Raw genomic sequence first — 27,296 nt, forward strand, 5'->3', positions numbered from 1 at the left:
AACTCATCCATCTCGTTGAGCTGAAACAACCTGAGTTTGGTCGCCTCTTCCCAATTTATGTTCAATTTCTTCAAGGCCCACATGGCCTTATGTTCAAGTTCAACTAGCAAGTGGCATGCTTTACCAAAAACTAGCTTGAAATGCGAAGTCCCAATCGGAGTTTTGAAGGCAGTCCGGTAGGCCATAGAGCATCATCGAGCTTGCGGGCCCAATCAGTTCTGTTTGCATTCACCGTTTTTGCTAAAATACTCTTTATCTCCCGATTAGAGACTTCAACTTACCCACTTGTCTGAGAATGATACGGGGTTGCCGCCCTATGCTTGACTCCATACTTCTCCATCAATCCCGCAAAGGCTTTATTGCAAAAGTGAGAACCACCATCACTGATTATCGCCCTTGGGGTACCAAAACGAGTAAATATGTTCTTTTTCAAGAATCCCATAACACTTTTGGCTTCATTATTCGGTAAAGCCACCGCTTCTACCCATTTGGAGACATAATCAACAGCCACCAAGATGTATTTCATACCAAAAGAGCTTACAAAGGGACCTATAAAATCAATTCCCCAAACATCGAACACTTCAACTTCCATTACAAAGTTCATAGGCATCTCTTGCCTCCTACCAATATTCCCTTACCGTTGGCACTGGTCACAAGAGCACACCATCAGGTTAGCATCATGAAATAGAGTAGGCCAATAATAACCACATTCGAGAACCTTGGCAGCAGTCCTCGTACCACTATGATGTCCCTCAATTGGAGAGTCGTGACAAGCCCTTAAATCTCCAATACCTCACACTCTGGGACACAACACCGAATAATATTATCAGCACAAGTTCTAAATAAATAAGGTTCATCCTAATAGTACTGACGAACATCCCACAAAAACTTCTTTTTCTAATACGATTTTATCTCGTCGGGAATGATACCAGACACCAAGATGATACCAGTAACCAAGTAGTTAGCAAAATTGGCAAACCAAGGTACTACCTGCATAGACACCACAAAACTTGCTCATCCGGAAATGCATCTTCAATATCTAGTTCATCTGCTGGCACCCCAGTTTCCTCAAGCCTAGAGAGATGATCTGCGACTTGATTTTCGGACCCCTTTCGATCTTTTACCTCAAAATCAAATTCTTGTAACAAACGGACCCAACTAATCAGTCGCGACTTAGCTTCCTTCTTTGCCATCAAATAACTTAACGCAGCATGGTTAGTGTACACCACAACCTTGGACCCCAGCAAATAGGATCGAAACTTCTCAAAAGCATATACCATTGCGAGCAACTCTTGCTCAGTCACCGTGTAGTTCATCTGTGCCGCATTAAGTGTCCTACTGGCATAATAAATCAGGGTGCATAATTTTATTGTGCCTCTGGCCAAGCGCAACACCTATCGCGAAACCACTAGCATCACACACCAACTCAAAGGGTAAGGACCAATCCGGAGTAACAATCACAGGAGCAGTAGTGAGACACTTCTTTAATTCATCAAACGCCTTTCGGCGCTTGTTATCAAACATAAACTTATCCTTTTTTTCAAGAAGCTTGCACATCGAGTTAGCAATCTTGGAGAAATCCTTGATGAAGCGTCTGTCGAACCCAGCATGTCCTAAGAAACTTCGGACACCTTTGACTGATATTGGTGGAGGAAGTTTTGCAATCACATCTATTTTCTCTTGATCGACCTCAATTCCCTTTTTAGAGATTTTGTGACCGAGGACGACCCCTTCTTTCACCATAAAGTGGCACTTCTCCCAATTTAGCATGAGATTTGTCTCATCGCATCTTTTCAGCACTTGACCCAGATGGTCAAGACAATCACCAAGAATAGAGAAATCATCCATAAATACCTCCAAGAAGTCCTCTACCATATCAGAAAAGATCGATATCATGCAACTCTGAAAAGTGGGTGGTGCATTACACAACCCAAAGGGCATTCGGCTAAACGCAAACGTCCCATAGGAACAAGTAAAAGTCATCTTCGCTTAGTCTTTTAGGGCGATATTGATCTGATTATAGCCCGAGTATCCATCTAAAAAGCAATAGTAAGACCTCCCAGCCAGCCTATCCAGCATCTGATCAATGAAAGGCATGGGAAAATGGTCTTTACAAGTGGAAGTATTCAACTTCCTATAGTCCATGCAGACACGCCATCTAGTGACTGTACGAGTGGAAATTAGCTCATTCTTTACATTAGGCACCACAGTGGTGCCTCATTTCTTTGGTACACATTGAACAGGACTTACCCACTTGCTGTCTGCAGTCGGATACACTACTCCAGCGTCTAACCACTTTATGATCTCCTTTTTCACGACCTCTTGCATGTTCTGCTTCAATCTCCGCTGATGCTCAACACTCGGCTTGCTGTCCTCCTCTAGTTGAATTTTATGCTCACAGATACCAGAAGGAATACCCAGAATGTCTGCTATGGTCCATCCAATAGCATGTCTGTACTCGCGCAAAATCTCCACTAAACACTCAATCTATTCCTCAGTCAATAATGCTGAAATGATCACTGGCAATGTCTTGTTCGGACCAAGGAACTCATATCTCAAGTGTGCTGGGAGCTGCTTAAGCTCAAGTTTTGGAGGCTCAACAATAGAAGGCTTAGCTGGTGGAGTAGTTCTATTTGCAAGATCAAGATCAAGCTTTCTTGGGTGATAATTGTAGGAACCTAGACCCTCAAGCGCGTTTATAGTTTCCACGTAGCCCCCCATATCATAAGCAACCAAGACCCTCAAGCGCGTTTATAGTTTCCACGTAACCCTCCATATCACAAGCATCAAAATTTATTAGAACTACAGCAAGGGCTTCTCCCGGACTTTCTTCTTCCATTTTATGTTCGACAGCATCGTCAATCCCATCAAACAAATCAATAACCAAGATACTCTCATAAGCGTTTGGCAATTTCATCCCCCTTCTTGCTTGGAAAGTCATTTTTTCATCATTCACTCGGAACTTAATTTCATTCTTTTCAGATTCCATAAGCGCTCTTCCCGTAGCAAGGAACGGTCTTCCCAAGATGATGGGAATATCTCTATCCACCGCACAATCCAGAATCACGAAATCAGCGGGCAACATGAACTTACCCACTTGCACCAACACGTCTTCTATAACCCCAATTGGCTTTTTGATAGATCTGTCTGCCATCTGTAATCGCATAGAAGTCGTTCTAGGAGTCCCCAATCCAGATTGTTTGAAAATTGTAAGGGGCCTCAAGTTGATACTCACCCCATTATCACATAGAGCACAGGCGAATGCATGAAGTCCAATATTGCATGGAATGGTAAACGCCCCTGGATCTCCCTTCTTTTGAATTGTGGTGGACGCAATAATTGAACTCACACGATGAGTTAAATTCACTGTCTCATGTTGAACAGACCTTTTCTTCGTAAGCAGGTCTTTCACAAACTTAGCAAATCCGGGAATCTCTTTGACAGCATCTAAGAATGGAAAATTCACTGTTAACTGCTTCAACGGATCATAGAACATTTGACACTTAGCATTATCATTCTTTTGTGCCAACCTCTGAGGAAAGGGAGGCTTTGCTTTGTACATCTAAGTCAAAGGGCGAAGAGCACCTTTTATCGAGTGTTTCCCTGTATCAGTAGCAACTTCTGGAATATCAGCAACTTTTCCTTCACGATGGACTTCCTCATCAATAATAGTCGGGCAGTTTATATATATGATATGATATGCATACATGAGATGATGATAAGCTTAAAAGTAAGTCAGCATGCATTACTTTTCATATAAGTCCCAGCCAGGTACAGTTGCTCCATACTTGATGCCTCCCTTACTTCCTTGATATATTATTATTGTTCATGCCTCTCATACTCAGTACAATATTCGTATTGACGTCCGTTTTCTTTGGACGATGTGTTCATGCCCACAGGTAGACAGGGAGGTGAGCTCGATCCATATTCTTAGTAGCTGCCAGCCAATTGCGAGCACTTCATTGTCCGGAGGTGCTCATGATTATTCTCTTGGTATATGTATATTTTGGGCATGGTGGAGTCTTGTTCCACCTATATGTATAGTATGTCAGTAGAGGCTCGTAGATGTGTAGTGTGGGTTAGATGGTCTCACAAGATTACTACAGTATATTTGTATATTATTTTGATAGCCTAAAGAGGCGTATGCATAAAAAAAACAATTGTACTTTCAAACAGAAAATGATTGTTCTACGATTATGAATGATAAGGAAACGTAAAATGGTTATGACGAGTGAGGAAATAAGTGGTGCTCGGTGGTTAGCCCCGGGTACCCGTCGCGGCCCCTAGACGGGTCGTGACACATGTACCATGTTTGAAATATATATTCGTTATTGTAGTCCTAATCTTCCATTTTGGTTATTTGGAATCCGTCCGTAATCCATGAAAACCCATGCAAGATATTAAATAATATGCTTACTTTCATGAATATCCTACATGTCTACACGTTTTCATGCAAATAAATTATATAATCTTTATCCATGTTATGATACAAGATATCCATGTTATAATACAAGTCACGTTTTTATAAAATTCATGGGCTTCTCAGCCAACTATATCATGTTCATATTTTTTTGGAGTTGTACAGAGTACCGAGAAGGTTTTATGCCTGAAACTACATATGCCAACGTAGGATAAGGATCGTTCTGCTCAGTAGGCTGATTCCTTCCTATATTCCACATTCAGGGATTTGGATCCATTCATGTCATGTTCATGTCTTGTACCCTGGCAAGGTATAAGATGGCTTAGCTGATCGGGCAGAGATCAGACGCCACGTACTAACGTGGTGGTTTCATATCGGTTACACTAATGCTCTCCCACAGATATTTTTACTCATGTTATATATATATATATATATATATATATATATATATATATATATATATATATATATAAATGTATTTATGTTTGTCACGACCCAACCAGAGGGCCATGACGGACACCCGGAGCTAACCCACCGGGCACCTCTCATAGTACATTCAAATTCACATTCATATTTCGGTGAGCCACATGGCCTATAAACAATCCTACACCTCAATAATGCCATTTCCAACAACTAAAACACTTTTGTATATATCAACGTCAACAACTATGCCCATATACATATACACAAGCCGACGAGGCTAACAAAATAAAATGCCAAAATATGAGCCGACAAGGCAAAAGACATCTACTCTACAAGACTGTTTAAGAGCCTCTAGGAAGAGTATGAAACATCATCATAAGGACGGGACAGGACCCCGCCATGCCCATATATATGCACACAAGAATAGAGTTATACTATCATTAGAAAATCAATAACTTAGCATACATGACTAAAGCTAGAGAAAATTGGACAACATCTCCTTTATTTATTCGACTTTCTCCGTATCATACATCAACTCCCAAACATCAATAATAACATTCACAACATCATAACAATAGTCTTTATTTACCTACATTATCCTCACTTTTCAATTCACTTCCAATCATCCATATCCATGGTCATAGCACACTATTGCCTTTGCTCATATACAATGTTTGTCCCATGTTCTCAATATCATTTATAACATGATTATAATCATAACATATCAAGAATCATTACTCACCCCAAACTATTACACAAAAATGACACTATTCCCACATTCATGACCCATTTCCTATCTCTTTCTACAATCCAAGTGTTTCAACTTCTCAATACCTTAAATAACATGGAAAGATCATAAAATTTACCTTAGATGTTGTAGGAATAAGCTTTGGGTGGAAATACTTCACTTGAACCAAACCCTAGTACATCTCCAATGGAATTTCTTGTAGTCCTCTAACCCTTGGAAGCTTTCTAACACATAAACACTTGATTCTAGTCTTTGATCTTTGTGTTCTTTTGAACTTGAGTGGAATATGATTAGAGAAGGTTTTTTAGCTCTCAACACTTGTGGAAGATGAAAAATGAAGTAAAAGAACCCAAGGCATCTATTTATGCAAACACTAAAAATCAGCCCGTCGGGACTTCCACGGACACTTATACGGTCCGTATCACATTGTACGGCCCGTATAAGTGGTCGTGGTTCACCAACCAGAAAATCATCTCCCTGCTGGGAGTTATACGGACCCTTTATATGGACCGTATAAAGTTATACGAACCGTATAAGTGGTCGTATAACTCCACTTCTCTGAAATGGATTCCGTCGTTTCGTTCGATCTCCAATCCTTATGGAACCAAGTCTGGCCCTATCAATTTAGTCTCTCCTAGCTCGAACCACCCAATTGGGGATCTACACTTTTGCCTATATAAAGCCTCATACGGTGCCATTTGAATGTTAGAATGATAACTATTGTTATAAGCAAATTCAATGAGTGGTAAGTGATCATCCCAATTACCTCCAAAATCTATCATACATGCCCGTAACATATCCTCAAGAGTCTGAATGGTACGTTTAGCTTGTCCATCAGTCTGCGAGTGAAATGCCGTGCTAAGGCTCACTTGAGTCCCCAAACTCTCTTGGAAGGACTTCCAAAAATTAGCTGTAAACTGAGTCCCTCTATCGGAGATAATAGATACCAGAACACCGTGAAGCCGCACTATCTCTTTAACGTAAAGTTTTGCATAATCTTCTACCACATATGTCGTTCTGACTGGTAAGAAATGAGCTGACTTCGTGAGTCTATCCACAATCACCCATATAGAGTCATACTTACGTCGAGAGCGGGGTAAGCCTGTAATGAAGTCCATGTTAATTACTTCCCACTTTCAAGTTGGAATTTCTATAGCTTGCAACAATCCGCCCGGCTTTTGGTGCTTGATTTTCACTTGTTGACAATTGGGACATTGAGCTACGAATTCCGTTATATCTTTCTTCATCCCATTCCACCAATATATAGATTTAAGATCATGGTACATTTTCGTTGCTCCGGGGTAGACAGAATAACGGGAACAATGAGCTTCTCTCAATATTTGGTGGCATAAACCTGCCACATCAGGAACACATAATCTGCTTTGGCATCGAAGAACTTCGTCTCCTGCAATATCATTGTCTCTCTTTCACTTCCACTACTAGCGACGAGACTGTTGAATTCTGAATGGTAGTTCCCCTGCTACCTGAGTCCACTACTCGAACTCCTAGGCTAGCTAACTGCTGGAGCTCACGAGCCATTTCTCTTTTCTCTGGTCGTACATCACACAAACTTCCCATGGATCTACGGCTAAGAGCATCAGCCTTGCCTTTCCGGGATGATATAGGATATCGACATCATAATCTTTTAGCAATTCCAACCACCGTCGTTGCCGCAGATTCAACTCTTTTTGCTTGAAGATATATTGAAGGCTCTTATGATCTGTATAAATATCCACATGGACACCATATAAATAATGTCTCCACATCTTTAATGCATGAATCACTACAGCCAATTCTAAATCATGGGTTGGATAATTTTTCTCATGTTTCCGTAATTGCCTTGAAGCATACGCAATCACCTTACCATGTTGCATCAACACACAGCCTAGCCCAATGCCTGAAGCATCGCAATAAATAACTAACCTTCCAATCCCTCTGGAAGTGTCAGGACTGGGGCAGAAGTCAATCTTTCTTTTAGCTCTTGGAAACTACGTTCATAAGCATCTGTCCATTGAAACTTAGCTGATTTCTGGGTCAGCTTTGTGAGTGGTGCAGAAATAGAAGAAAAATCTTCAACAAATCTCCTGTAATAACCTGCTAAGCCCAGAAAGCTACGAACCTCCGTAGGAGTTGTGGACCTTGGCCAAGTCTTCATGGCCTCAATCTTTTGGCTATCTACCCGAATACAATCGGCTGAAACAATGTGCCCCAAAAATGTCACTGAGTTCAACCAAAACTCACACTTAGAAAATTTGGCAAACAGCTCTCGAGTTTGAAGAACTCTAAGGACAGTACGCAAATGATCCGCGTGTTCTGCCTCAGATCTAGAATACACCAAGATATCGTCGATGAATACAATCACAAATAAATCTAGGAAGGTCCTGAACACATTGTTCATCAAATCCATAAATACTACCAGTGCATTAGTTAGCCCAAATGACATTACGCGGAACTCAAAATGGCCATATCTTGTTCTGAAGGCTGTCTTAGGGATATCTTTCTCCCTAACTCTCACTTGATGATACCCGGACCTCAAATCTATCTTTGAAAACCATTTGGCACCTTGTAATTGATTGAACAAGTCATTTATCCTTGGAAGAGGATATTTATTCTTAATCATCACCTTATTCAATTGTCGATAGTCAATGCACATTCGCAAGGATCCATCTTTCTTTCGGACAAACAATACGGGCGCTCCCCACGGGGATGAACTAGGCCTAATAAAGACTTTCTCAAGTAAGTCTTTCAATTGCTCATTCAACTCTTTCAATTCTTCGGGAGCCATTCTATAAGGAGGAATAGATATAGGCTTGGTGTCTGGCAACACATCAATAGCAAAATCAATCTCCCGCTCTGGAGGGAGGCCTGGAAGCTCTTCCGGGAATACATTCGGAAACTCATTCACTATGGGAACTGATTGAAGAGTCGACGGTTCAGCTTCTACATCTTGAACCCGAACTAGATGATAAATGCAACCTTTTGTGATCATTTTCCTTGCCTTTAGATAGGAAATAAACCTACCTTTTGGTGACGCAGTATTCCTTTCCATTCTAAAACTAGTTCTCCCGGGAATTGGAAGCGAACCATTTTCATTCTACAATCAACATTGGCATAGCAAGAACCCAACCAATCCATGCCTATAATAACATCAAAATCTACCATTTTTAACTCATGCAAGTCAATCATAGTACGACGGTCACAAATCACAACTAGGCAGTTTCTATATACTCGGCTAGCTATTACCGATTCACCAACGGGTGTAAACACCTCAAAAGGTCTGATCGGCTCCGGTTTGACTCTAAACCGACCCGCAATAGACGAAGTAACATATGACAATGTGGAGCTCGGATCTATCAAAGCATATACATCATGAGAAAATACCGATAATATACCTGTGACAACATTAACTCAAGATCTTGGCGTCCAACCAAAGCATAAATACGGTGCTGAGGACCGCTAGAACTGGGGACTCTCCCTTTGCCTCTACCATGGCCAAATGGCGCATGTGAACTTGGCCCCATAGGGCGTATAGATAATGAAGATCCGGCTACCGACCCTGAAGGCTTGTCCTACCTCTACCACCAACTGAGGGGCAATCACGCATAATATGGCCTGGCCGACCACAAGAATAGCAAGCCTCTGAACCCAATCGACACTGACCCTAATGTAACTTCCCACACTGGGAACATCGTGGCACGGGTGGCCTCGCCTGACCCGAATCACCTCTGAACTGAGATCCCAAAAAACTCTGACTCGGCCCGGAATGAGTAGATCTATCAAATCTCTGGCCTGAAAACCGTGGAGGCGCACTTCATAGAATGGCCTGAATGCCTCGAAAATGGTTGTTTGTACCCGCCTCTAAACTCACTCATCGGACCCGAAGATCTAGCCCTCTTGCTATGTCCCCTATCATGCTCACGCTCACTCATTTGTTGTTATAGGCTTTCTTCTAAATTTTGAGTGTGGGCCTGAATGCGTGAAATATCCATATTGTCCTGAAGGGACGCAGTCAAGCACCTATCCATCAAATGTGGCCCTAGGCCTTTCACAAATCGGTGCACTCGGTCACCCATATCTGCTACCACGGCCGAAGCATACCTAGCCAAAGAATTGAAGCGGAGACTATACTCTAAAGCACTCATGCTTCCTTGCCTCAAATTCAAGAACTTATCGGCTCTAGCTCGCCGAACTTCTGGAGGCAAATAATGTCGAAGAAAAGCATCTACAAATTCTTGCCATACCGGGGGAGGCGCATTGGCTCCCCGTGAAGCCATCCAAATAGTATACCAATGAACCGCAACATCCCTCAATCTATAGGATTCTAACTCCACCGATTCGGTGTCTGAAGCATGTATCAACCGAAACGTCCTCAACATTCCATCAATAAAATTATGAGGGTCCTCATCCGGCTTTGATCCAAAGAATTCCAGGGGGTTCAAGCTAATAAAATCACGGGCCCTTGCACTAACAGCCCTATCACCTTGCCCTGAACTTTGTCGCTGAGTTTGGGCAGCAACCAATTGAGTAAGAAAATGAATGGCCTCTTTTACATCTTGGCCTGAAGCATCCGGTGGAGGAGTCGAAGGTGCTGGAGCTGGGGCTAAGGCTCTCTCACGCTCCTCAGAAATAGGCACTGAATGGGGGGACTAAGATTGAGCCGCATTCTGGGACTCACTTTCCTCTACAACTGTTGGCGGTGCTCTTTCAGCCCGCTTTTCTGCCACTGTCATGCCCTTTTGGGCTGCTGTAGCCTTCCTCTTTACAGGCATTTCTGAAATACATAACACATGGTTAAGGAAAAAGAAGTTCTTATATCATAGCTCTATCGCACGATCTTATGAAGAAAGAAGGTCATTCATTCCTAAAATGCCAGCAGCCTCTTGTTTATAAGTGTGGCGCGCAACACACCTATAACCAAGACTCCGCTGGACACTGCTCGTAGACACACCCTAGGACAGAACTGCTCTGATATCACTTTTGTCACGACCCAACCGGAGGGCCGCGACGGGCACCCTGTGCTATCCCACCCGAACACCTCTTATCGTACTTTCACATTTATATCTAGGTGAGCCACATAGCTAAATCATACTTTCCATCCATCAATCATACTAATCCCATTGGACAACAATACATTTATATCATCATTAGCAACTATGCCCATATCAATGTAAATAAGCCGACGAGGCTAACAAAATGACATCCAAAATATAGGCCGACAAGGCCAAACACATCTAACCATATACACATGTCTACGAGCCTCTAAGGAGAGTATCTCATATCATATAGGTGGGACAGGACCCCGCTATGCCCATAAATATGTACACAACAGAATAAATACCAAAAGTTGTAGCTCCGAATGAAATGGAGATCCGCTATGTAGTCCCTGAGTAATAAAGCTATGAATCAAGCTTGTCTCCCTGGCCACCTGCGGGCATGACGCAGCGTCCACAACAAAAGGACGTCAGTACGAAGAATATACTGAGTATGTAAAGCATGATCAATATCATTATGAAAGCATAATAGACAACATAAGAGATAGCATCGAATGGGAGATAGTAGTATCATCGTCAAAAGCACTTACTTGCTTCTCATAGGGACTTTCCATTTCTAACGCGTGATTGTGTACATACATCCATATCCGTATTCGTATTCATATTCGTACTCATTTACATGTCGTATCCATAGTCATATTCATATACATATTCATATTTATATTCATACCTATATTCATATACATATCATTTACATAGCATGCCCGACCACGAAGGTTCGGTGCTTCGCGTACCCGACCATGGCTAAGCTCGGTGATCATACATACCTGGCCCTACCAAGGATCAGGGTTACACATACCTGGCCCTACCAAGGCTCAGGGTTGTCCGTACCCAACTGCAGTGGTGCGCGCGCATCATATATATATTCTACCCGGCCGTATAAGCTCGGGGTTTCATAATAGCCATACATAAGCACATATACATAAAAGCTCATAAGCATCTTTAGCATCATTACTATCGTCGTTCATTACATCTATCCTTATAGGATTACTCATCATATGAGGAATTTAGTACAATCGTAACATATCGAGAATTATGAGCTTAGTAGCTTTTGAAGATAGCATCATTTGGAGGACATCATAGGCTTATAGAAGATTAGATATTTGGCCAAAGAACCATGCCTTATGAAAGAAGGGTTAGCCTTACATACCTTTCCGTTCAACTATTCTATCACTTGCATGTTCTCCTTCAATGCTCACGTTTCTACCTTCATTAGAGTTATACTGTCTTTAGAAAATCGATAACTAAGCATACGTGACTAAAGCTAGAGAAAATTGGACAGCATCTCCTTTATTTATACGACTTCCTCCGTATCATACATCAACTCCCAAACATCAATAACAACATTCACAACATCATAACAATAGTCTTTATTTACCTACATTATCCTCACTTTTCAATTCACTTCCAATCATCCATATCCATGGTCATAGCACACTATTGCCTTTGCTCATATACAATGTTTGTCCCATGTTCTCAATATCATTTATAACATGATTATAATCATAACATATCAAGAATCATTACTCACCCCAAACTATTACTCAAAAATGACACTATTCCCACATTCATGACCCATTTCCTATCTCTTTCTACAATCCAAGTGTTTCAACTTCTCAATACCTTAAATAACATGGAAAGATCATAAAACTTACCTTAGATGTTGTAGGAATAATATTTGGGTGGAATACTTCACTTGAACCAAACCCTAGTTCATCTCCAATGGAATTTCTTGTAGTCCTCTAACCCTTGGAAGCTTTCTAACACATAAACACTTGATTCTATACTTTAATCTTTGTGTTCTCTTGAACTTGAGTGGAATATGCTTAGAGAAGGGTTTTGAGCTCTCAGCACTTGTGGAAGATGAAAAATGAAGTAAAAGAACCCAAGGCATCTATTTATGCAAACACTAAAAATCAGCCCGTCGGGACTTCCACGGACACTTATACGGTCCGTATAACATTGTACGGCCCGTATAAGTGGTCGAGGTTCACCAACCAGAAAATCATCTCCCTGCTGGGAGTTATATGGACCCTTTATACGAACCGTATAAAGTTATACGGACCATATAAGTGGTCGTATAACTCCACTTCTCTGAAATGGATTTCGTTGTTTCGTTCGATCTCCAATCCTTATGGAACCTTCTTGACACTTGTTTAGCACTTCATTAACAATCTAAGGGACGTTATAAATCTTCTCCAAAACATCATTAAGTCATCGTTAACTTGGTACTCGTAAATCCTTTTCGATACATAACGCATACATTGCCTTTTCTCGGCAACTTTCTTCTCTTACCTCGAATGTCTTTGAAATCTTAATTCGGGTCATCAAATGTCACTTCTCACTTATTGCAATGCCGTATACTTCGTGCCCTTCGTTAGTCTATTCACTGTGCATCAACGGGGAATTTTTCGAGGTGTAACCTAAGGTATGCTGGGGGCCTTTCCCAGCAAGTATGTTTTACAGTTCAGATTCATGATAGAGGTTTCATAGACTAGTCAGTCAGTTATGTCAGATACGCAGAGTTGTGTAGCCACATCTGGCTCAGTTTATGATATTTCCACATTCATGTTTTATACAAGTATTTTTATTAAATATTATGATATCCCATGCTTAGACTCATCACGTTTAAGTTATATTCCGCTCATGTTATGCCTCATAATGATTCAGCTAGCCATGTGGTTCACTCGGTCACATGCAGTAAGGCACCGAGTGCTGTGTTTTGCCCAGGCCATAGTTCGGGGCGTGACATCAAGCATGTACCATCCCACCTGCCTATCATTCGTTATGAAAGAAGGATGGGTTTTTCCCCAAGTGGGCAAAGCATTAATCATATAACTAATGCGCAAGTTGCTAGACTCACAATTTAATTCCCCGCTTTCCATTACGCTCGTAAGCAAGTCATTATATGTACCATTGCGACGCACGGCAATCGACAATGTCCCCTTGCTCACAGAATTCCAATTCCAACATTTTGGTGTCTCCTCCCATTCACCTATGTAATCAGCACCTACTATAATATATTCTGCAATCGATGCCATAATAAATCTATAATAGACTACGACTTTGCTCTATGGATGGTCGATGACTTTTTGATGACTGCGGTCTATGACTAGCCGATAACTGTACCATATGCAGAACCAAAAAGAGCAGGGATAACGCTCTTACCAGTTACGAACTGAGGTATTTCAATGGAGAATTGACTCCATAAGACAATTTGTATTCCCAAAACAAACTCCAATGTCGGAATTAGGCTGGAATTTTCGCCCGAAAAGTGAGCTTTATAACAATGGTTAAAGCTCCTTCTTCACGATTTCTACCGGCTTCTACTTACAATGGCTGAACTATGGAAGCTTTCCGTCGTTGGGGACCGATTTTCTAGTGAAAAGTCAGAATTTTCGTCGGAAAACGAGATCCCTAAACTGCAAAAATTAGGAGCTTTTGAAGGGAAATTTTTTTTTTTAATTTCTATTTCTGGTAATTAAAATGTTGGCGTTGTGGGGACCAAAGTGTAATTTTCAAAACTTTGGGGCTAGGGTTTGACATAAAGGACGTCTGACATGCTGACATCATAAATGGTGGCTATTCCACCAATTTTTTGAGACTTGTGAACTTTGGGAAAAATAAGTTTTCAATATGGCCTTTTGGCCAACTGCCCCAGCTTAGTGTACACAACGACGCATACATTATCATCATAACTTTCTTTATATTAGTGATACCAAATTTGGAGTCAATATCCCTTATGCCTTTACAGTCCTGAATCTTCAAGATCTTTAGGGATATATTGACTCTTGTAAAAGTTAAACCTTTCCAACGACACGTCAACTAATATGAACTCTCGAGGAATTTAGATCTATGCCGCAGAAATCCATCCATTAGATCATATCGTCACATATGATAAATTTTCTCCCTTAATCTATTAATGAACCATTTCCTTGTCATTGTTTCTGACTCATATATTCCCAATATATAAAGTGAATGCCTCTCCAATAGTTTCAAATAAATTAAATACGTGCAAAAGATACGAATATTATATGTCCACAACAATGCAACTAGAGAACATACGACAATATTAACCATCTAATAAGACCCTAACCAAGACTTCTATGGACAAGAAAGTCCTCAACTAAGTACATGTAGGAAATTAAACTAAAACTGAAAGAGAAAAAGCAGTAGTAACACTAGTTAATTAATTTTCATTCAACAACTTTGTGCCAATTCTATAAGCAAGAAAAGCTTCCAACGATCCAAATTTAACCTTCTCATCTGATATAAACCTGCCTTAATGGTTTTGTTCTCCATGATTCCACCACTCCATATTAGCAGGATTGTTGACATCCCATTCATCACCCAAAACCTTCTTAGCCAATTTCACCATACTACAATTGTTAGCTATTTCACCAAAAGTAGCCTTTTCCCTAGCCTTATCCCTCAAGTCCACCCACTTGTTAATCTTTATATTAAAATCATTCTCTAACTTCTTGGCCACATCCTCAATCCCTAATCCAACTACTATGGTGTTACACTCCATAATAACCCGTGCTACTGTATTAAAACAAGAAAGAATGAGTTAAGAAGGTTCAAGGAAAGTTAATCGAGTTAGTAAGAATATCGTTATATATATGGTTGTCTTAAGTATCTCGAGGTGACATGGTAACCTAAAGGATTTGAAATCGTGTTATGAGTATGTATATGAGGTGATGTGAGTGACCTTTTAAAGTATTTGAGATTATTAGTAATGATATAGAAGATGGACAAAAGATAGGAATATACTTTTGCGATTGGAGTTTCGTTGAAGCTTTGTGAGTTCTCTAGTTATGTTTAAGGTTATTGTGATTCTCCGAGCCCTTTGAGACGTGTATATGGATTTTTATTGATGTATATAAGTGTGTATATATATGTGTATAAGAGGTTATATGAGTTTGGAAGAGGATTAGAAGTTAAACGAAATGAATCGGAACAATTTCAGTAAAATCTCGGACCCGAATTTTAGCCTATATTGTAGGAGGCATATCTCCTAGTATATGAGGAGTTTTAAGATGTTTCAAAAGCCTAAAATGAAGTTCATCGAGTCTAGTTTTCAATGCAACAAACCGCTCGTCAAAATGATATCGGGGTAAGGAGATATGGACAATGCAAGTTGGGATGAGTACTAAGACTTAAATGTTCACAAATTTTTCACTAGTGGTCGTGTGGCACAAACACATGACAAAATCAGAATTTTGCCCATTCTTAGTTGGGGGAACGTGTAAGGCCTTCTTGGGCAGCAAAATGGGATTAAATTAACAATGGTTAAATTATTAAGTGGTATTGGGAACAAAAATCAGCCCACTATTATAAGCCATGTTTGGCCGTGTATTATAGTGAAATGGTCAATGGTTTTTGACCCAAAAATTTGAGTGGGACACATGTCCAAATCATGGGGTAAATACATATAGTAAAAATCTGATTCATACCTCATTACACAACTCATTTCAACATTACAAAGTCAAGAAACTATAGAGCTAGAGAGAGAAGCTCTCGGCCTAGAGCTAGCCGAGAGTGAGGGGTCAAAATTGCTCAAAAATTCTAGTTTTCTCCACCAATTTTACTCCTCATCTAGTGTATAATAAGGTGTAGTAGTTGTTGAAAAGAAACAAGAAAGTGTAGCACCTAAATAGAGTTGAAGTTTCGGCCAAGGTGAAGAACAAGATTGAAAGGTAAGAATGCTTATTGTTCTTGTGTTGTATGATGATTTGAATGTATAGTTCATGCATGTTGTTGTGGGATTGTTGTTGTAGTTGAAGTAGAGAGTGAGCCGTGAGTGAGGTGAATTCATGATTGATTTCATTTTGTATGTATTGTTGATGAATTGAATATGTATCAACATAGGTAAATGAACAAAGATTGTAGAAGTTTGGTTGTGATGTTGCATGTTGGATATTGGACTGTTTCTCTTGAAATGAAAATGAGCCGTGTGTTGAAGGTTCTAATGAAGTCATGTTTTATCTTCTTGAACATGTATTGGAAATGGATTGAATGTTTTGTAGTTGGATAAACGGATAAAAATCATGAAATTGTGGGAAGGGTGTTGTAGCCGTGAAAAGGGGCTGTTTTAGGGGAGATTTAGGGACTGTTTTGTGTCACATTTGGATTGTTATTGTTATGGACATTATGGTGTATTGTATGCTTGTTGAATATGTGAATTGAGGTGTTAAAGAAATGAATTATGATGAAGTGTATAGGCAGTCCAAAACCGTGGACAATTTTGATATTAGAAGTGAATTTGTGTGTGTTGAATGTTGATTCTTGTTGCAAACGTTTAGTGAAAGTAAAGTGCATTGATTCAAGTTGAAATTGAGATGAATTGTGGGCTGTTGTAAGAATGGAAATGATGCTAAAACAGTTCCAAAAATCATGAAATTAATGTCATTAAACATGTTGTTGTCGTTGTGAGGTTTTAGTGTCGACAATGTAGCTATTTGCGTACGAATTTGGTGATATGTTTATCGTGTGACTGCTGGTCGTATTTTACTGAAATTATATGAAATGAAGACATGAAATAAGGTGTAAGAATCATATGTGGTTTGCTTGGTATGTTCGTAATCGTTTGCGAGAATTCCGGGCACCTTTATGTTGTTGGTTAGGGACTGTTTTGGGCGTGTTGATTGGTTAGGGACTGTTTTGGGCGTGTTGATTGGTTAGGAACTGTTTTGGGCGTGTTGTTGTTAGGAACTGTTTTGGACATGTTGTCTTCTTTAAATTGGAAAGACTAATGAGTTAAGAATATATATATTGCATTTACGTTGTTTGGGTTGTTGTAAAGTTGTTACACGAAAACGTTAAGGCTACGGATTATTAGGAGTAACTTGAGAATGTAGTAGCCGTATGTGAATCGTTATGGAATGTTGTGAATGTGGGACATTTGGAATGTTATGTGGGCTGTCCGGATTGGTATTGAACATATGATTATTGATGTTGGATTGGTTGTATGTAGTTGGTTTGAATGCGAACGAAACGTGGTCTAAATGTTTGAAAGGGATTGTGAGCGTCAAAATACGTATTGAATTCCCTTGTAGACTAATTGTAGCTCTTGATATCTTGATATAGGATAAGTGTATTTGGGCAGCAAGTACAAGTTAGAATACAACTAAACGCTAAAGGTATGTAAAGCCTATTCTTTCTTTCTTTTGGCATGTCCTAGACGTAAGTATGGAACGATATGAACCTTGGGGTAAATTCTACTCTCTAGTTCCATGCATGACTTATGATTCTATATTTCCTTAATGCTATTGTCACAAGCCTACTATATGATTGACTAATGAATGATGTATAGAAGTTCCTACTCTTAAAGAATTGCACAAATAGAGGCATACTTGACTTTCAAAAGCTACACCATGTTAAGTTGGTACATGTACACGAAATCTGAAACGTTTCTTGTTATAGTTTGTTATGAGACTTAAAAAGAACTGAATATGAATATTATTTTGACACTTTAGAGCTGGTTAGTGCTTCTCCATTGAGTCTCAAAGAATTAATTGCATATATGTGGTTGCTATTTATTCTGCTCGTGCTTACCGCTATATCCTTCACTGAGTCCCGGGCCAGGACACGTTCTCGTGCGCATATTTACTATATTAATCACCGAGTCCCTCACTAGAGGGCCGGGACACGTTATATATATATATATGTATATGATGATATGATGACATGATGATATGGAGATGGTGGCCAGGAGGGCATATTCCCTATTACCGAGTCCCTTATTAAAGGGCCGGGACACGTTATATATGTTATATACAGAATGATTTTGCAACTTTGATTACAAAACTCTATAACGATATTGATATGAGAATGATACAGATGAAATATGTCCAAAGGCAAGTTTTATGAATTTCTGATTGTTGCATTGGGTCCTACATACTTTGTCTCCTTATGAGTCTATTACTACATTTCATGCTTTACATGCTCAGTACATATTCCGTACTGACCCCCTTTCTTCGGTGGGCTGCGTTCATGCCCGCAGGTACAGACGCTCATTTCGGAGATCCGCCAGCTTAGGACACTTATTCAGCTATTTTTGACTGCTCCTTTGTTCCGGAGCCTAGCTTGTGGTATAACTCCCTTATGTTGAATTCATATGTGTTTATTTGGGTACGGCGGGGCCCTGTCTCGCCATATGATACGGTCATTACTCTTAGAGGTCTGTGGACATCTGTGTGGGTCTGTATATAGTTGTTGTTGCATTGTATGAACATGACTTATGTTTGGGGCGTACCCATTCGTGATGGCAGCCTTGTCGGCTTGCATATGTATGTATGTTCGGAATGTTGCATGTAGTGGCAGCCTTGACGTCTTGCGTATATATATATAGGTGTTGTTGTTGAAAAGTTTTAACTCCTCAGAAGACATGTGCTTATGACATACAGAATTGTGACAGCTTTAGAATAACGTCCTGTCTTTTCTAAACAAATGAGTTCATGATAGGCTAGCTGTAAATGACTATAGTTAATAAGTGACATGAGTGTCCAATTCGGGCACTAGTCACGGCCTACGGGGTTGGGTCGTGACATACGGTCTTGTTATTAGACAAAAGTTGCAAGAGATCCGTTGGGGTTTATAGGAGTTATAAATTTCGGTTTGATGAAAAAGACAACGATTATCAACACAAACCTGTAATAACTCAAAGGGAGTTTTTGACATGTGGTCTGGCCTATTCCATATAAAGGAGCTATTCCTATAATGTTCACTACGATCTGCCACAAGAGTGATGATTAATTTCTTTTCTTTCTTCTTTTCTTGAAGCTTTTTTATCATGGATACCCAATTGACGACAGGAGAATCATGATCAGAAAAGCGTCTTCCGTGCCATAAAGTCTCCAATATGGTGACTTTATTGTTAACTTGTACGGTTGTTGTGTACATCTTCTCGTCCACTTCATCTCTTTGTATAGTGATCTCCATCGACAGCTTTCAATGTTTTCTATGAGAGTTCAAAATAAGTGTCCACTTAATCTTTTGTATATCACTTAAAAAAATATTAATTTCTAAAAAGAAATAGCTATTTTGACTAAACTATACTTAATTGAATATACTACCTAATATAGCTTCTTAATTACATAAAAATTTACTTATCTAAATAGAGGTAAGTTTTCCGAAGAAACTAATTAATTCTTTCTAGATTATGTAAGTAGACACTTATTTTGAATCAAAATAAAAAAGGCTAAATGAACACTTATTATAAATAAATCGGAGGGAGTAATATGCAATATATTTTAAGCTTTTGATCCTTCTGAAATCCTTGTTCCTTCCCAAAATAAATAAATAAAGAAATTAGTTCGCCTAGACCTATATGTAATCGTATATCAGTCCCTTTCTTCCTACAAGTAAATTTATTTTTGGTAGCCCTTTTAACCAAATTAAAATAGGAGTAGCATAAATTATACTACTATAAATACCCCCACAAAGCTTAAATTCTCCATACAAAATCTTTCCGTGCCCTCAAAATTCAAGTACTCTAAGAGGGTTTGTGCATATTTCTTAAGACAGAGAAAAAGATGTCTTCCATGGGTGAACTTGCTTGTACTTACGCTTGTTTAATCCTTCATGATGATGACATTCCTATCAATGTACTCCAATTTCTCCTTTCTCTCATGATAGTATTCCTCTATATTTTTGTTATTCCAATCTTTATAAATATCCTATATTTCTCATAATTTTGATTTTCTCATGCGTTTTGAATCTTATATTGTTCAACCAGATTCTGGTTTTCACAACCTTTACTCTTTTATTTTTTAAATTTTGTTTTCTCTAGAAAGAATTCTTTTCTCTTGTAAATAAAAAATGGTTCAACTTAACCATGATTTTTGACAAGTTGCATAAGTATATATATGTAAATAATCATTAAAATTTTAATGGATATTAATTTCTGACCCATAATTTAAATTGAACTCATCAAATTTAATCTTGAATCTGATTTTTATTTCAATGTTGAATGATCTTTTTGTGTAGGCGGAGAGAATTGACACACTTATAAAAGCATCAAATTTAAAGGTGGAATCATACTGGCCGAGCCTCTTTGCAAAACTTTGTCAGAAGATGAACGTGGATGAACTTGTCATGAACGTTGGCTCTAGCGGAATAGCAGCGTCTATCAACGCTGTTCCACCTACTACTAGTAACGATGCCGCCACTGCACCTTCCGCCAGTGACAAGAAGAAGGTATACTTTGATCTTATATTAGTTTCTTGTGATACGTTTTTTTTCTTTATTTAAACTGTCTCCATTGATCATTGATGAGTAAAAAGGTAAACTGTCAATATCTTGTTACTAATTCTCCTAACGGTTTTTTTTTTTTTTTTGAAGTGCCCTCAGAGGAGAATTAATGCATTACATGACACCTAATTATTTGATATAGAACATAGATATATATGTCAAATATTGAATTTTGGACCATCAATATTGACACATATATAAAATTAAATTCGGTTTAGGGGGTCCATTTTTATTCATGAATTGCGTTTGCTAATAATGATCTAGCTAGTTTCCCTTTTCTCAAGCTATAGTGAAAAATTAATGCTCCATGTTAATGAGTCAATATGGATTATAGGTCCTTTTTCTTTTTTGAATTTTCAAGAACAAATTAAAGTATATTTATTACATGGCTCGTGGAAAGTGGATTGTAAGTCATGCTCATTATTTTCTTCTTTGTTTCTTCAGGAGGAAATAAAAGAAGAGAGTGATGATGAGGCGATGTTTAGCTTGTTTGATTAGAGTTGCAGAACGTGTGAATCCCCAACTTCTTGAAGAATTTAATTTTTTTGGCTCTTTAATTCAAGTTTATTTAGCATTACAGTAGAATCTAAGTATTGACTCTTAATACTGCTACATTGTCATATGAAAAGACTTATTTAATTTTGTTATAGCTTATGCCTTTTTGTTTATAAATTTTAATTTACAAAGAGATTAATGTGTTAATAACGAACTTAAATATCATTCTTTTTCTATAAGAAAGAAGACACTTAGTTATAATAACATATATTTGGGCTAATTCCTATTAGTCCATAAAGATTGATTTATTTAAAGCAAATACTTCATAGTAATTTGTTATTAATTATCTATTAGCAAGAAAGCTTAATTTAAATTTCATCTAATTAAGAGCGGTTCAATAAAGAGTATTAAATTAATTTATTTTTTTTACAAAAAAAAAACTTAAACAAAAACTACATAAATTTCATTTAACTCCTACGAATTAGACAAATAAAAACACTTCAATTATTGTAGCTAGTATATTAAAAGATGAAAATCTACATTAATAAAATACAAACTTTTTAATTAGCAGTAAAAAAGCATTAGGAAAGACAGGAGGAAGGAGAAAAGGCAACTAATGGGATTGTTAAAACTACTTTACGGTTATTAAGTCTCTACTATCATAAGTACGGGGATTCAGTATCCAGATAAATTAAAGAATAAAAGGACCTAAAATATTGTTTTTAAACAATGAACTCGAGAACCCCAACAAGAATTTTGATTCGGAGAGCTTGGAATACAAATTGAAGCTATATTAACTACATGAACGTTAAATAAATAAAGAAATTCAGCACCAAAAGCGCAGAGAAGAAAAAATTGCACATTTATTGTCTTGTGATAACCGTGGATGATAGGTGGGAAATTGCTATTTCTACTACTTTGATATTCTTTTAGGGCAATTTGCACGATTGTCCTTATTCAGGGTGGTCTTTACTTTTTTCCCTTCGCCTAAAATACTTCGAAATTCTGGGTTCGAATCCCGGCTCAGTAAAAAGAAAAAAATCAAGGCAGAATTTTGTAGCAAAATTAGGCCTATTCGGGCAAAAATTAAGACACAACTTTTGTAGAATCCCAACAAAGTTAAAAAAAAAAAAAAAAAAAAAAATCAGCCTTGCAAAATTTTCGCAAGGCAAACTTTTGCCTTAAGGCAAAGTCTACCTTACAAGTTCTGTCTTATAAGGCAGAATTTACCCTTAAGGCATAACTAAATTCTGTCTTACAAAGCAGAATTTTCGCGAAGCCTTGCCTTGTGATTTTTTTTTCACTGAGCGGGGGTTTTAAACCCAAAACCTCGGGATATTTTTGGCTACTTTTTTAAGTAAAGGGCAAAAATTAAAGACATACATTGCAACCCGGAGGCCTACATATAATTTTGTAAAGTTGTAGCCCAAAAGCAATAGGACAAGATTCAACATCCAACTCCAAATAAGTTCTCCAAATTGCTATTCATTTTGAAAAAAAAAAATAAACACCCAATCTCCGAATGAATAACTGTGACTTAAACATTAGTTCAACAAACCAAATCCATTTGGATTGTGAAAAATAGATTTTCAAGATAATCCACCATTGTTGAGCAAGCCAATTAAATGAGTGGGTTTAAGTTTCGATTTTGAGTTTGTACGAAATTTAGAGTGGATATTGTTTAGACTTGTTAGAAATGGTCTAAGGAGGTTATTTACACAAAATTCATTTAATGGAGATTTGGACTGTTTTGAACAAGAATTGCACTTTATACAAGACATGTACATTATGTATAGGTGTATAATGGTATATAAAAGTTGTTTGTACAATCATGTACGCTATTATGCAATATTATACACTATCATACAAAAAGTGACTTTATTTTCTTCCTTGTGCCTCTTCCGAAATTTAACTCAAATCTAGCTCAAATGACTTCAAATTTAAGTTTTGGACTCCTCTGATATTTCCAATTGATTGGAACAATACCCAATTTAAATAACTAACAAACTCGTAAAACTCAATTTCCGAAATGGAAGCTTCGAGCGGCCGTCAATGGTGAACATTTTCAATCAGCTCCAACTTATCTACTTCTTCTTCTGATCGCTCAATCATTATAATCTCCTTCTTCATTTCTTTGTTTAGTTCATCCATCTAGTATTTAGCATATATAGGCAAGTGCATGAAGCTCCGAGTCGGATAGTCACAAGAAAGTGGGAATTTTACTATTCTTGGTTAAGATAAACAAGTTGACAATAGATTAATTTTATACGTTCTGGTTGGCTAATAACAAGTTGTTTTCAGGTGCCCTTGCTAGTATTAATATCGTCAGAAGTTACAGAGTAATAGAAACATTAATTAAAAAAAGAAAAAAAAAAGAGCTGAGAAATTAGAACTAGGTCTTTAATATTGGGCTAAAGGATGAACAAGAAATTTCTAAGTTATATACGGTATGAGCTAGTTTTTAGCATTTTAAAATGTGGGTCAAGTTTGATAACATTAGGGTTTCAATTGTATTATCCGTAATTATTTCTTCTTTTGTTCGTATCCTGGACAACATGACTTGCTTCTGTTCACACTGGACTCTGGAGCAAAAAACAATCGAAAAATGCTACTCTTTTGTTCCAGAAATATCATATTTACAAAAAATACTACTCTTTCATTCTAAAAATACATAGGTTAAAGAGACCCTAAAATTTCATGGAAATGGGTGATAAAACAACGAGTTCCATTTTTTTCTTTGATTTTTCTCAGAAAGAGGGAAGAGTGAGTGTCGCGTGATTATTTATAACAACAAGGGATAAAATGAAATTATCTTATTTCATATTTTTTTAAAAGAGATTATTCCAATATAAGCAATCTCGAAATTACTTACCTCACAAAGTCACAATTGTGGGAGTTCGGAACCAAAATGCCCCAAAAAAAATCATTTTGAACCAAAATATCCCAACAAAAAAAATGTTACAAAAGTACCTTTAGCGCAGTAAAATACTGCGTATAGCACTTCACGGAGACGGAGTCGTTAAGTGCTATAGCGCAGTATTTTACTGCGCTATACAAATGTTTCTCTCACCTATAGCGCAGTAAAATACTGCGCTATAGGACCCAACTAAAACCCTGTCGGGTTCCACCACTGGTCCCTCCAGTGGCAAAAAAAAAAATGAAAAACGCCATTGGAGGCGATACCAAGGTGGTCCCCACATCCAAAAACGTCGTTTTCTATTAAATTTCGTCCGGAAATTTTAGATTCTCGGTATATTCAAGTCAAGGAGCAAGATTCTAAGTTTGAATTTTGGGAAAAAGCGGCGTACAACTCGATTAAAATAACTCTACAAAAAATCTTCGATTAAGGTTTTCTACTATGAACTTTTGTTATTATTTTGTTATATACATTATATTCTAAGCATGCTTAACATTTAATCCTTACTATTTTCCAAAAAAAAAAAAACAATTTTTTTTGTTCTTGTTCGGACTAGGCAGTGGCTTTTGCCACTGTTCCGATTTTTTTTTTTTTTGTTTAATTCATTATTTGTTAAATGTTTATGAATTGTTAATTTGTTAAATGTTTATGAATTGTTAATTTGTTATATGTTTATGAGTTGTTAATTTGTTAATTATTTATGAATTGTTAATGAATTATTACTTTGTTAATTGATTATTTGTTAAATATTGATTATGAATTTATTAGTTGTTAAATATTGTTTATGAATTGAAAGAAGTTGATTGGTAATGAATTATTATGTTGTTAACACTTTGTTTGGATGATTGTTATGTATTGTTTTGACATTTATCGTATTGTGTTGCATTGTATAGGACCAAATCAGTGATTACATAAAATAGGACATTTCGTCGTTACATAACAATAAAATTAAAGTAACAATCAAAGCAAACATTTTATTTAAACTAACAACATAATGTAATACAATAGGTAACAACCATCCAAACAAGTTGTAAATGATTATGAAATGTTAATCTATATAATTTTAAAAGCATGAATATATATGTTAAATAAAAAAAGATTATCTTAAAAAGAATAGTTAAAGTTCTTATTTTCATAAATACATAAGCTAACGAAAAAAATGTAAAGTTTGTAAGAAAATATGTGGTCGACGAATATACTCTTTTAGTTTAATTTTATCATAGTTGTGTTGGCTATTTGGTCAACTAAAAATATATCACATATTCAAAATAGAGTTCCAAACAAATATTACTGCTGAATTTTGATTCTCAAACTAATTAACTTAACAAGTCTTTGCCATCACATTATTCAAAAGTAATTAACTTAAAAATCTTTGCCATCACATATGTGTCCTTACTATCACATATTAAATTTACTGCATATCCCATGTTAATTATTCACAAGATATAATACTACATAATTCACATATTCCCTAGAAATTATTAATTAGTTAATATAATTTATCTTTCATTTCAAGAATAATGACTAATTTAGTTTGTACAGACCGGACTCTTTCATGGATCCGAATGTTCCCCCTGGGCCCGATGTTCCCCCGGCGCCCGATGCTCACCCGGGGCCCGCTGATAGATCAGTATTGTCTTTGCAAGACAATCATAGGTCAGAGTTATTATGGGCCGGTACTATAGGGATATCTACTAGGCTCCGTCCCCGTAGGCTGCAGAGAGCGTGGGCTCTTTTACGCGAGCACCCCCCACACTCTCGCGTGTTGGAGATATTATTTCGGGGCGGCATCTACCGTTGTGTGTCCGTTGGTCAGGTACAGCATGATTGGGCGCTCATCACGACCATGGTTGAGCGGTGGAGGCCAGAGACACATACCTTCCATCTTCGCACTGGTGAGGCCACGATTACACTTCAGGATGTGGAGGTCCTCTTTGGATTGCGGGTAGATAGAGAACTACTACACACTCGGTACGAGCCTCCTCCTGGTCAGACGTGGGTGACAGAGTTGACTAGGCTCACCCACTTTGTGCCTGATGCCGAGGGCCAGATTTCGGGACAGAGTCGAGTTAAGACTAGTGCACTCTGCACTTATTTGGAGGGTTTGGATCCGGTTGACGACGGCACCCCGCAGGACGATGTTGATCGTCATGCCCGTTTGTACCTGTTTATTATATTCGGGGGCATCTTGTTCCCGAACTCATCGGGTGCTTTTGTCAGCTTACGTTATTTGGTTTTCTTGGAGCATCTGGACCGCCTGGGAGACTACAGCTGGGGTGGTGCTGTTTTGGCGTATCTTTACAGATGCCTGTGCCGAGCGTCTGTTGGTGTTGTCAGAGATGTGTGTGGATTTTTTGCTCTTCTCCAGGTAATATTTTAGGTGTGCCTTCCTTTAATGTAGACAAACCTCTTTAAATGACGACTTAAAAATCGTATTTTCTAATATCGCTTACAGTTATGGGCGTGGGAGAGGATACTGCCTTTTCAACCCGTACCTAGGCATCACCTCGAGATTGACATGCCTTATGCGAGGAGGTGGACAGCGGGTTTTGACCGGGATGTAGATACGCACCACAGTATTCTTCCATTCCAGGACCAGCTTGATCACATGACGGACGATGCGGTAAAATTATTTAAATTTACATTAATAATTTAATTAAACGTCTTTTCTACTTGGTGATCATTGATTTGTATTTATATGTTATGCAGCTATTTATATGGACGTCGTACGCTACTATATTAGATGGTTTGCCGCCCTTCTGTCGGGCAGGTCAGGGGGTTTGGAGGTCGCGGTGTCCATTGATACACCTGGACATCGTAGAAGATCACATGCCCGAGTGTGTCTTACAACAATTTGGGCATACACAGAATATACCCCCTGATGTCCGACATGAGCTCCGACACTATCAGCGAGACGATCGAGCTACCGTTGATGATGATTTTCTTGCTTTCATGGATGTCCAGCTCCATCGTTGGGAGAACAGGTTG

The 27,296-nt window shown here is 38.2% G+C and overlaps 1 protein-coding gene across 1 annotated transcript; it reads left to right on the plus strand.

Annotated features, from left to right (window-relative positions):
• The first annotated feature begins 20,123 nt into the window (after positions 1 to 20,123).
• On the plus strand, positions 20,124 to 21,481 carry LOC132611197 (large ribosomal subunit protein P1-like). Its single transcript, XM_060325608.1, has 3 exons — positions 20,124 to 20,250; positions 20,633 to 20,842; positions 21,341 to 21,481. The coding sequence occupies exons 1-3, from the start codon at positions 20,179 to 20,181 to the stop codon at positions 21,392 to 21,394; spliced, it is 336 nt and encodes a 111-aa protein (XP_060181591.1). The 5' UTR covers positions 20,124 to 20,178; the 3' UTR covers positions 21,395 to 21,481.
• The last annotated feature ends 5,815 nt before the right edge of the window (positions 21,482 to 27,296 follow it).

The sequence above is a fragment of the Lycium barbarum genome, chromosome 9, assembly GCF_019175385.1.
Source record: "Lycium barbarum isolate Lr01 chromosome 9, ASM1917538v2, whole genome shotgun sequence".
Lineage (NCBI taxonomy): Eukaryota > Viridiplantae > Streptophyta > Magnoliopsida > Solanales > Solanaceae > Lycium > Lycium barbarum.